Below are 13,479 nucleotides of genomic sequence, written 5' to 3' on the forward strand. Positions count from 1 at the left end.
GTCTCCCTGGGGTTTTTTACTAGGAAATTCCCATGACAAAACCAAACCGAACCCAAGTAAGGACTTTCTTCTTTTTTCAGCTTTGGCAAGCTACAAATGGGAATACTTATGTCAGGGGTCTGCAACCTGAGGCGCTGAAGTCTCTCGCTGGAGCGTTCATAAAATTGGTTTCCAAATAAAGAATATTTTTCTTAATTTTCAGTTCAAGTGATAAATGTTGAGTTTACAAATTCTGTTCTTGATACAGTAACCATGAATAAATCCAAATCAGTATTAAACAGTTTCATTCACCGACAGATGTATTTGCCTTCACCAGTGTGGATGCTGGTTTAATTGTATGTGCGATGCGTGGAGAGAAACAAAAATAGTTATGTTGAAACAGCTGCAGAAAACAAAGGAATGATAGAAGTAAAAATGTAAATCAGCTGAAACTACTTAAAACTGCTAACAGAAAAAAGGTAAAACAATTCAAATTGCATTAAAAAAACAACTGGAAATTGCTAAAAGCAGCTTCAAAATGTCTAAGAAAGCCCCTTCCAGCAAATATAAACTAGAAAAGGGCTGAACACCTAAAATGTCATAAAATCACCATTTTAAATGTATTTTTGAAATTTGATAAATGCAACATAAGTTGCATTTTTTGCATTGGGAAGTACAACAATGTGTGACAACTGTGATAAACTTATTTTTCTTGAAAAGTGGCCCTTTTTTATTAAAGGTTACAGACTCCTGTCCTATATGCACTCAATATGTGTGTGTATTTGTATGTCTCTCTCTCTGTGTATTGACATTGAGATGGACTGCAGCCTGTTCACGGTGACTTTCCACTGTGAGAACATTCGCACTTCTCCAAAAAAGCTGCTTGTTTCAGTCGGACACAAAGTCAATAAGAGCGATGATGCATGAAGCGTTATCGTCCTTCACGTCACAACAATAAGCTAGAAGCCACATTAATGCTCCATAGAGCTCGGGGATCTGCAGGGTTAGGTAATGTTTCCACGTGGGTTTCGAATTATAAGCAAAACCGAATCTACAATGTGATAATGGAACAGAGAACAAGCACTCCATTAGTCACCTGTTGTAATGAATTTCCACACTGGGCACAGGCGACCATTTCTTCTAATCCGATTCCTACTGAAAAAGGATTTAATGGTCAGTTTGGTATCGGAACATCATCACAGGAGGAAATGTCACAGAGCTACGCACCCACGGTCTTTCAGCCCACTGTCCGTCCAGCTGACAAAATGTTACCGTCATAATCAAATGAGGGCTGGGAGTCGGTGGGTGGCTTTGCTCAAACAGGGAAAGTCCTATCCAAATTCCAACGCTGACAGAATCCAGGATGCAGGCACCCCCACCCCCGTGAGATGAGAGCAGCAGGAGGAGAGCTGGGAGCGCCGTGGATAAACCCGAGGAGCCCAGTATGACTCACTGGAATCAGGTGTTCCAACGATAACACGGGAGTTTGGGGATTGTCTGTGAAAACGGTTGATGTAACCAGATTTCTTGATAACCCAAATATTTTCCAGAGTCAGTGATCATATTTAGTAACCATTTGGAGCACATTTCCACATGTTTCAGAGCAGTTTGGTGACTGAATGAATGAGCTGAACACATTGTTCGAGGAGCATGAACAATGGCACGGCCACGTCTGCAGTCTAACGTCTAACAGTGATGAAGCGCTGATTTAAACATGGTCTTAGGTGGTAAGGAATTATGCACAGGTCCTTGGCAATAAATAAGATTCATTAAGACGCTGATAAATGCTCGTTTCATATTACCGCTGTATTTCCTCATCAGGGCACTTTCTGAATGAATCAATACTGGTCTTGGAGGTGATTAGAGCGCTGATGGATCAGAGCCAGGCTGCCCTTTTAATGGTGAGATTTTCCATCAACATGACTCTGGATCACTCTTATTCATCATAATAGGTAAGGACATGGGCATATGGAAACCTTCGTTTCCCTGCAGCATCATTTAGGTGACGGATTGTGAATATGGCCTGTCACTCTGCCACATAGTCAGACATCTGATTAAAAGAATTAATATTCAAAAGGTCTCTCTTTCATCCATCAAGGGCTCGACTACACCGAAAGAAAGCAACCTCGTGAAAACATAAGTGACCTTGGAATAAGATATGTCTTTTAAGTGTCTTTTCACTCACATCCTCAAAGACTCTGCACCCCCCCCCCCCCCCCCCCCCCCCCACACACACACACACACACACACCCTGTCTTCTGTCTCACCTACAGAGTGGTAAAGGAAAACAAAACAGAGCATGAGGAACAGATAGGGCCTGTCTCTTAGAAACTCATCACTGTGACATATGACATTGACAGACAGATGCTGGAAAACAGATTTTCTCCTTTACCCCAAAGACATTTATCTTTCACCCCCCGTTTGTTCCTGCATGGATCAAATAGTAGAAGATGTGAGCCAGATGCTAGACTGTCTGCTGACTAGACTCATTCATCCCACGCTGCAACCTGCAACACTGACCATTCCTGAGTACTGAGCCACATTTTGAAAAGAATTTACACACTTTCACCATCACGATACCTTAATGAGCCAAACTTTATGTTGAAGCTAAACAGGCACACAAGCAACTCTGCTGTCTGAAATCATGCCCAAACAATAAAACCTTGGTACTGAAACTGCAAGATTACAAGGCATAAATCCACAAGTTTTCACATCTCAACCTAAAGGCTTCAAAATGGGTGCTCAGTCACCTTTGCAGAGCTCTGCTGTAGGACTTTCAAAATGATGAAACACTGCCATCTGGAGGGCTTCAAGACGTCAAGTGGAAAGGACTCCAAAGATTATCAAACGATCCTGGAGGAGTTGTGTTTTTATCAATGAAATTCAGAAAAACTGAGTTCACAGGAGCACAAATAGTTTTATTTAACCAGGCCTCTGGATTTATATCACCATTGTATTTTTTTATCCAGGGAACACCATAAAATATTATGATCAGAAGGTAATTACACTAAAATGCAGTTTGTTTTTTCGACTGACTTCACAGTCCCTAAGGTGCTTTACATTATTAGTCACGTTCATCCATTCACATTTGCACTCACACACTAAAATAGACAGCTGTCATCAAAGTGCTCAATCCATCCATTGGTAGCAGCTTGGGGTTCGATGTCTTGCACAAGGACAATTCGATATATTGGGGGATCGAACCTGCAACCTTACGATTGAGAGACACCCCAACGATAACTATTTGAGTCAGGTTCTCACTCCAGGACTACTGTGTGGACCGTGACCCATTTTTAATCGCTCTCCCAGCAATTACCAAGCATAATTTGTCTTCCTGTTACTACTTGCTTTCATTAACTAGAAGTATATGTGACATATACTTGCCCCACCCTACATATTTTATTTTATGTCATTATCATTTAAAATAGTTTTCACATCCCTGCTGTGGGATAAACCTTCACAAATATAAAATAAGCACAGATGGTGTGTCTGTTGGGTTGCACAGTAATGTGATGGTTAATACTTTCACCTCATAGTCACCACTTGGGGCCTTTCTATGTAAACTTGATTTTCTGCCACAGTTCTTATTGGATGTCATTATGTCAAAAGAGGGGCGTCGTTCACTGCACTATTGTGACACATTGATGGAGAAATTGTTTGGAAATGGTTTGGATAGCCTCAGCAAAAGATAAAAAAAAACACACACAAAAAAAAAAAAGGTTGACAGAGACTGATTGAAAAGGGAACCAGCGCGGGCACCGCGTTCATCGGTTTAGAAAATATATGGGAGTGGAGAGCCCTGTGTGACACGGGTGAAACAGCAAGATCAAAGCTATTTGAGAACATATAAAATATACAAAAATCAGCTTCATAATTACCTGGATGTCCGTCAAAGATCATCTCCTCTGAATTTTAGATTTGCCAAAATTAAAAAAAAAGAAGGTTTTCATACACATGGAATGAATGCGGAAGTGGGAAAAAATAAAAAATGTGACTCATGAGTATATCCAGAGGCAGCTATGGTACGAAGAAAATGCAAAACATTCAAAATAAATGTGTTTTTTTTTTTCAGGTCAGGATGTGCTCACACTTTTCACATTTGGTTGAGTTAAAATGAATCCTGGGATGAATACTGCATTAGTGCAGCCCGTTTGTAAACCTGCACACGAAATACAAAGATCTAACTGACTTGAATAGTCGGTCTCAGGACGCTCACAATCAAACAATTCTGCGATTCGATCAGTCTGAAAGAACGGAGGACGGTCACATTTTTACGTCCAGTGTTAAAAATGTCAGAATGAGTGAGAAGGAAACACTACGTTTCGTCCAAACTTGGTCCAGGCCAGGAAATCACAAACGGAACCACTGCCTGTACACAACTCAGCATTTGGATTGTTGTTTTGAACATTTCAGTCTGGGGTCGAAACCTGCACAACCTGCATTTGTAGCCAGAGTTTCTCCAGTACGAACATTCAAGCTTGGTCAGAAAAGCTACCTTCAACGGCTCGGACACATCCGTCCCGGATGTTTTTTTATTGTGCCATCAGGAATCATCCCAACTCATAGAAAACAATGAGAGTTATATAATTGAGTTTGGTGAGCTCACCTTTGGTTAAACATCCCTCTGAAGTTGTAATTGGCTCTGTAGTTGGGCATGGGCTTGGGATCCAAAGGCCTGTAGATAGCTGGTTCCCCTCTTTTCATGGCCAGACCATTCAGCTCCACTGTAGGTGTTATACTGCCTGTGTGATTAGGACACGCAGAGAAAAACATTAAGAACGGGAGAAAACAGGACCAGGTATGTTCTAAGACGTGAAATATATAAAATTGAGCTTAAACATATCAGAAGTCATTGACATACCCCCTAAAGGGATCCAAAACAACACAGTTGAAAAGATAAGCTGTCACTTTGATAACATAAATCACGAGAAAATGAAGGTGAATACATCCAGACAAAATTTGTCCATCATTCTTACCTGCCTTACTACTAATCCCACAGCTCCCTGCTGATGTGATATAATCTATGAGATTACTTTTTTAATCTCATTAGGAGCTGGCTCTGAGTTTCACTACTACTAGAACACCACCAGAGGCAGCAGCAGTACGACAACTTTTGTCAGAGGTAAAAACACAGTTAGTGTTAGTGTTACTAAGAGGGTCTCGAGAGGTTTATTTGAGGACGTGGCTAATTTGAAGTCATTTTGTGGTTTGAGAGCGCTGCCAGAAGATTAAAAAAAACAAAAAAACAATTCAAAATAGTGAAAAGTTGAATCAATTACATGACGATATTATGACGCACGCCCATGTTTCTTACTTTGTGATAATAAGTATACCACAAGTGAGATGTTATAGCGTGTCTGCTGGAGGCTGCAACATCCTGTGAATGGATGAGATTGATTTATAAATTTCCCAGTATTTTGCACAAGGAGGCATTGTTAAAATTGCATAAAGTATAAATAGTACATATCTATATTAGAGATACAGAATAATCAAATATTCAATTAAATGTCAAGTCTAAATTTGAACAAAAAACAAAGGGATACATTCAGAGTTGGTCAGAAAATTTCATTCAAAGTGAAAAAATGCTACCACTGGTCTGTGTGTGTGGGTCAGGGACGGAAATGAGTTTAACATCTCTTGGGTTAAAGCAGCGATTTTAAAAAGTACAACAATCTCTATGTTTTGAAATGGTCATGATGGTAGTAATCAAAGAAAGCTTAAAGTTTTCTCAAGTGTTACACTACAAAACATTTGCGAATCACTGAGCAATATAATACGGTACATTGTCAGCATGGATACACTTTCTTTGGGTTATAAAGCTGGGTCAACAAGTCTGATTAGGTGATTGCATTAAACTATAACAACGTAATGGAAAGTTTTAAGCCGGTTAAACTTCGATCACTATAAAGCATGGAGTTCTTCACATATACCTTATCATATAGGTTGTCTGATTAAATAGTTAATACGAGAGTTTGTCACGCTGAATGTTTCCTTTGGTTAGAATGCTGTCTTTTTCATTTGAGTTGTTATTTTTACAGTTCAAAAACTGCATTTCTTTAACCTGACTCATATAGTTACAAACTGAACATGATATGCCTACTTCACTTGATACACTTGTTTTATTAATCAAACTATATCAAACAAAACACAAAAGTCACAACAATTGTACTTGATGGATGATTTATTAATGTCTCAGAGCGTCTTTGCAATAAATCCTAAACCACAGAAAAGCTTGTTTAATTCCCCTTCAATTGGTGCAGCTCACACAGAACGGTCCTTTCTCTGCACAGTTCATACGCTCACATTGGACTTTATGCGACTGGTGTCAGGCTGAGCTGCATTAGATTGAAACGCGATTTCAAAATTTTGTCCTCTTATGTATGCAATTAAAATGGACAAAAACACACAACCAAAAAACTACTAATTGTATCCCCGCCTCTTACATCAAACATGACTCAGGGCATTCACATTGAGCACAAAAGCAAAAAGCAAACTTCATATTCATACTGTTCAAAGTTGTTGGGATATTCGTGAGAACAGGATCTGTAAACAATTATACCGAATGATCAACGGGAGGAAACACCGAAGAAATGTGTGAGCTTGACGAAAGCCTTTTTATTCCGACCTGATGTTGCCTGGCAGCTACAGTCTGGTCTGACACAGCATTTTAAATACATAATCTTTATTCAACCAAGATAAGTATTTGTACTTTAGGATATTGGTATTTTCTCTACATTTTTGATTGGAAATGAAAAGAAAAAAAAGGCAACAAAGAAGCTTCAACTTGCACATATTTACAATGGTGCAAATACTCTGTACCAAACGTGTGTTATTGTAAAACTAATTTAAAGAAAACTTCAGAATTCAGAGCTCTATTCATTCCTAAAAGTACAGTATGGAAAACAATGATGCCGGTGTCAAATTACAAGCATTTCATCTGAGGCTCAGCACTCAAGTAATTTAGGCAGGCTTCCTGGATCATAAGAAAATGACGTGCACCATTAAGAGAGAATCTGAAACAACAGTGGTGAACTGGGAGGGTGTAAGAACGTTGAGCTAAAGATTAATATTAACGTTTTTGTATTAAAGTATGAATCATTAAATGTCACTGCAGCTGAGATGAATAATGCATGAAAATCTTTAAAAATAAGCTCCAAATTTAGCTAATTCTTTACGAACACAGATTTGCGTGAAAAGTTCAATCGGGTGTCTGTGAAGTCGCCTTACCTGGATTGCTGTTGACGTCAACTTTCGGAGAGCGGGGCGCCGGCCTGGGAAGGACACTCTCAGCCAGGGCTTTGGCAGCTGTGGAGTGCTGGGCCTTTTTAATGCTGGTGCCCTCGGCCTCCCACATCTGCTCCCCAAGAGTCAGCTGCACTGTGAAGATCTGGAACAGAGATACCCAGGGGGGAGGACTTTACCCCACAGCAAAGACAGTTTTCCATCTACAGCCCATATGGCAGGATGGATTTTTCGATAATAATTCAGGAAACAGTGTAAAACGAGCTTACCTTAGCGTGTGCTGGGCCTCTCTCATTGAGGAGCTTGTACTGTGGTTGGATCCTATTGAAACGGGCTAACTCATTCACCAAACACATTGGAGTTTTCTCTTTAGGGTTTGCCATGTTCTCCTGGGGTGGGCCTATAACAGAGCACAGCATATAATGAGCATTGCTGTGGCTTAACCGGGGTTAGACCTGCATGCATTAATAATTATAGCGTCTTAACATGGTGAATTATAGAGTTTTATTGAGTGACAGGCCATGAGATATTCATATATTATGAATGGTACTGAAGGAGAGCAGAAGATGGAGGAATTTATCTTGAGCACAACTCTACATTGCCAATAACACTAAAACACTGCATCTTATTTACAGCTTCAATAAAACCACAAGTATTAAATCTTGTTAACTACCTTCACAACATGCAAAGCAAAACACAAATTCCTGCTTGTTGCACAGAGACGGTTCTACGGTGGTCTACCTGGTGGAGAGGCAGACACAGGGGCGTCCCCATATCCGACTGCAGGAGCAGGGCAGGCGGGTGTGGGGGCCGGGCCTGTGCCATTGACGGAGGGCTGCAGACCCAGGGTTCCTGGGCTGGCCATGGCCGTCGGGGGAACTCCGGGGGAGAGGCCAGGACCAGCCAGGGGCGCTGAGGTCTGTACTTTCACTTGAGCCATGCTCTATTCCTGAAACCCAAAGAAAAATGTGTGAAAAGGGAAACGCTCTAGCCATTATAGGTGTTGGTCATGGTATTTAAAGTTCAGTATGTCACATTTTTCATCTTCTTTACTGCTTGGTCTATTTCTGGGTCACAGGACACAGGAACTGATCCCAGCTGACTGAAGACTGTGAAGAATAGCCGTCAGTTTTTGGATCTCAAAAATGTTTTGCTTGAATGTTTACTGATATTAGCATGCAATAATACTACAGGACACTAGATGAGTGTTGAGTCTATGTCACTACAGCAACACAAGCTTTTGGCAAGTGAGGCCTGATGATGAATGTACATTAATCTTTTTCAAAGTCGCTAATGACACTGCCATTTTTATTTTTTTATTCATCAAGTCAAAGTTTTGTTTGTGGGCAACACGGTGGCTATAGTAGTTATTGTGCTCAGTCCTGTGTACTTTTACTCCATCTTTGCTGTAGTCAGCTGGGAACTAGACAACACAGTATGGAAGACAGACTTTGTACTTTTTTGGTAATGTATCTACTGTTTTGATGACAGTTAAGTTGAATGTTGCATGTTGTCTTTCACTGTCGCCATTTTTTCCCCAACTAAGAGAGTGAAGTTAACTTGGTTAGGTTAACTGAATATTCCACTATTCCATTATCTGCTGAAGCAAGGCCAAAAACACAGAAACTTTACCCCAACTTATCTCGCTAACTCTTTGGTAGTAGCTGCCTCTTTTGACGTAGGGAGGAAACATACAGTTCTACACATTGAAAAATGTAATAAACCATAATTTTAGCAGAATGCTTTTTTTTTTTTTTTTTTTTTTTTTTTTAAAGCACATGCATATGAGCATATAAATCCACATACATTACATTTTGCACTATTCAAAGTTCTTCACTGTTACATTTCTGTATACAAATTCTGGAGGACAGACTTCAAACTGAGCAACACTGGGCCTATCTCACATTCTGATCCACTGGCAGCCAATTCACCCAGACAATGAGGCTTTATTTGAAGGCGATTTGCTCCTGCTGCCAAGCTCCACAGAAAAAAGGAGGAATCCGGTGATAGTTGCATTCACACATAATAGAAGTCAGATCTTCTCTTACTTGTGACTCAAATGAGGTTATAAGAGCAGGAAGGTTAACATTTAACACCGGTGTGAACCCAACGGCCCTCAGAAAGAAAAATAAATTCAGCTTTATAGACAAGAACATAAACTTGTGGGTTTGTGGCGTCACTCACATGACACAGCCTTTATTAATATGTTACTGTCCATACATCTCCAATGGTCACCACGACCAGTGTGAAACCTCACTCCCACTTCTTATCTCATGTGTCGTTTGACATTACCAAACATAAAATCATATAAACAAGGGGGATTTTTTGTGAAATCATAATGAGAGTGTTGAGTAAGCAGTTTCATTAAGAAAGACCCACAACACTTCTGACAGCTCATGTGCAATGCTGACATTCAAGAAAACGCTCTCCTTCATCTCCTCTCTTACCAGCCTGGCACTGTTTTACGTACAGTTATTATTAATTGACTTGTTCTTAGAATATTATCCTAATGTCATCTCAGGTCGAACCCACACATTTCCAACTCACTAAATGCAATTCAATTTAGTCTCAGAACCTTTTTTTTTTCTTTTTTCTTAATGTCATGCAATCGAACCTGATCCCTACTGAAATTACTCATAAAGCAGCCAGAATTTAGGTTTCATCTTTTAGGCATGCATGCAATATTTATTTGAATGCAATTACCTATAGGTCACTGCATGCAGTTAAGAAACATAAGTAATGTAATATGCATCCATGTGTTATGCATCAGCAATACAGAAAGATGGAATAGATAATGGAAGGATTTAATTAAAAATAAACCACAAACTGTATCCAAACATCTTGCCAAAATGTCATTTGGAGTTTTTATTTCAGAGCAGTTGAAAGGAAATGAGGGAAATTCCTTTCGGGCCTCACAGAGGTAAGAGCTAAGGGTTGCTAAAGATGCTAAAGCTGAACTCCTCAACCTGCATGTCCAATGTCCAGCCCAGGGGCTGATCACATTCAGATTTTATAAAATCTTATTGGGAAACAAGAGAATAAAAAAAAATTGTAATTCATAGTTTTACCTGGAAGCATAGATGCAAAAAAGTACAACTAGAGAACCAATCATAAATTCTGATGTCAACATTGCATTATAGTCTGCCTTGAAAAACGCAGGACTTGTTTGGCTATTTCCTGACACATACAATCGATATTATCTGATACTAGGAGACATTGTTTACGCTAATGTAATAAGACAGTGTTGGCTCTCTGGCAGGTTCACTGAAAAAGGTTTTGACACCCTGGCCCTCGACCAAGTGAGTCAAATGTATGGCCCATGAGACAATGCCGGCACACTGGAGGTTCCAATCAGACCCGGAGGACAAACTTGTAAAAGAGTAAAAGTTATAAAGAAGGTCATCAACTGAAATCTTTCACACAAAAATAAAGCATATTTGAGATTCTGTCAAAATTAAAGTAAGAATATCAGACTTAACACTGAAACTCATTAACAACCAAATAAAGCAAGATGATGATGCAGAAATGGTGTGACTTGATAAACAGCAGGCTAAAAAAAAATTCCAATTTCTTGAAAGAATTTTAAGTGTTTTTAAATGGCTTTGTACAAATGTGTTAAACGTGAACACTTTAAGAATGCAGATGTAATTAACTGAGAACAAACAGAGCTGTACGTGGCCCCCTGAACTACAATGAGTGTGACACACCCATCCTAGGAATAATAAAAAAAAGACTGTCCAGGGCCTGGAGATGTTTCTCTGCTCCAACAAATCTGAGTGCAATAAATATATCACCTTCTAACTCATCATTAAGTCTAATAATGAACGACTCACTACAAGTCTGTGAAGAAGAGGGACATCTAAAAGCATGCAGGACCAGAGCTGTGCAGCAGAGTGTGGACAAATTCAATGTCCCGCTCTGGGGCATTTACTTACATTTTGACTAAATCTTGCATGCACAGGTGATGGATGATATTGCATACGACATCACACAGGTTCATACAGACATTCACATGCAGTTCATCAGCTTCACTCCTCAGTCATGTTTACAGGTGTCACCTGTCCATATCCAGGGCCATTTTTTTTGTACTCGTGCAGAAACCTGTGCAGTCTGCGTTTCCAGACAACTCATGCAATCAGTTGCATACACGAATTATCAAATGCATGTGTGTCTGACAGTGGTTTATAGCATGTTTCTGAGGTTTTCCTGCCCATACGCTCATTGCATGTTGCGTGTTTGTGAGGTTCACAGATCTCCCTCTCTCTTCCCCATGGTGTCTCACAGCAGTATGCACGGACAAAGCGTTAAAATGCAACCTTGCTGCATGGCTGTCTTGCACACCCAGTTGATCGTGGGGGTGTTGTGGAGGTTTGGATTCCCTGGCAGAGCCCCGGAGCTGTCTGCAGCCCCCATGTACCAACGCTACACAGCCTCGTCTGTGCCCAGCTTAGCAGGAAGCTAACGTGACCAAGAGGGGAGGAAAACGGGATTTCCTCCAAATGTCAGCGCCTAAAAACACACCGACAGAATGGGCAAGCGTGCATGCTGTCATGAACACGTCGCTGTCACTCCTCCCGGTGGAGAAATCCGAGCTCTCCGCCTCCAGATACGCTAGTTTAGCCGGCGAAAGCTCATCATGGCTGAACGGCCGAGCACCCCTCCTGCTAGCATCTCCATACCGCCCCATCCTCCACCAAAGTCTGGGCCATTTCACTCCACGCTAACATCATATACAGACTGGCGACAGCGTGATTATTACTTCAGCCACTATTCAACAACACGGGGACGAATATTTTAGGGTATATTTTACCTTTGTCCAGGGCCAGACCCCAGTTACACCTCCAACATTGGCAAACACTAAAGAGAACTGGATGGAAGAGGGAACGTACCATCCTATTAGCTGGGTAAAAATTTTTAAATAACCTATTTGACATGCTATGCACTGATCACCAATACGATTAATGCATAAAGTTTCACCTTTGTTAATTCTGTCAGTGATCATTTTTGGCATATCACCACCTGAGCGTGTTTTGAGTTGGAGGTAAATCTTGAATGAATCAGCCACCCCCGCCGTGGTGAGAATGGTTCCTTCCTGGTGCGCTTCCTCTGAGCCTTCAGTGTAACTTTTGATTCACAACCAAAAGAAGCTTCTTTTTCTTCTGCACGTTACATCTACTTCATAAAATGTGTTTGGTTTTATGATGTGATTTTATGGAACTTAAGGATTTATATTTTTTTTTACGATAATCATCTGTAAAATATACAGTAGCTTCATATTGTTTTCTATTTATGAAAAGGCGTTCCATTCACTTTCCATTCATTGGGGCTGGTTGTATTGTACTGTGAATAAAAACGAATTTGACCTAAATCCCCCCCCCCCCCCCCCAAAAAAAAAAAAAAGAAAAAGAAAAGATGACCACATGCAAAGAAATGCAAAACAGATGGATTTTCTGGGTTTTCTACAAACCTCAAACTTTGGTGTCAGAGAGGCTTGAAGAGAAGTTGTGGGCTTGCAGTGGTGGCAGAGGGTTCCTGGCAGTTTGCGACCTCATGGGTGCAGCTAAAGAGGATCCATGCAAGCTTCCATTTATCCATCTATGACTGAAGAACCATTCATTAACAGAGCTTAAGGTGTAGTTTATTAGATTTTTGTCACATGCTATTGTGGCCTGACCAGTAGAGGGGGCCACTAAACCACACTTCTTCTGTCCCTGATCCAACAACACAGTGGGACTAAAAATTCACAGAATATTTATAGATTATTATTGCAGTAAAATAGCTAGCATCACGAAAGGAATAAATAAGCATCCCTACTTCTATTTTATTTTTAACATAAGCCTTACACTAACATACCATTGAATTTGATGCACTCAAAGTCAGGCTACTCACATTTTATTAACTGTAATGCTCATTTTTAATCTCTATATTGCAGACCTGAGCATTAAATGGCTCATGAACCACATGGTGCCCTTTGACCTTCCTGGACCAGCCATCAAGCGGTCAATTAAAAGTGATGAATCAAGTTCAGATTTGTATACATAATGCTTGTGATACAACTTTGCTTGTAATTTCAAAGTGGCGGCTTTGCAGCTTTATTTTTCCTGTGTACGGATTGAGTTCACGGTGGTTGGTGTAGGCTTAGGTGTGTAGTTCAATGAACATTAGTAGTCTAAACCTTGAAAGAAATAGAAGAACCTGACTGATGTTAGTTTTGCTTTTCGTCCTAGTTTTTCATGTGCCCCCCCCCCCCCTCTGAAG

The 13,479-nt window shown here is 40.3% G+C and overlaps 1 protein-coding gene across 2 annotated transcripts in view; it reads right to left on the bottom strand.

Moving 5' to 3' along the window:
* The window catches only part of stau2 (staufen double-stranded RNA binding protein 2), a 101,599-nt gene extending 89,508 nt beyond the window's left edge, over positions 1–12,091 (bottom strand). For both annotated transcript variants that reach the window (XM_080488937.1, XM_080488936.1), the window contains exons 1-5: positions 12,032–12,091; positions 7,963–8,170; positions 7,491–7,621; positions 7,207–7,366; positions 4,586–4,721 (exon numbers count right to left, since the gene is read on the bottom strand). In XM_080488937.1, the coding sequence (XP_080345063.1) occupies positions 4,586–4,721; positions 7,207–7,366; positions 7,491–7,621; positions 7,963–8,161 (626 nt within the window). In that variant the 5' untranslated portion in view covers positions 8,162–8,170; positions 12,032–12,091. The remainder of the gene's footprint in view (positions 1–4,585; positions 4,722–7,206; positions 7,367–7,490; positions 7,622–7,962; positions 8,171–12,031) is intronic.
* Between the last annotated feature and the right edge of the window lie 1,388 nt (positions 12,092–13,479).

This window comes from Lipophrys pholis, assembly GCF_963383615.2.
Source record: "Lipophrys pholis genome assembly, chromosome: 20".
NCBI classification, from domain to species: domain Eukaryota; kingdom Metazoa; phylum Chordata; class Actinopteri; order Blenniiformes; family Blenniidae; genus Lipophrys; species Lipophrys pholis.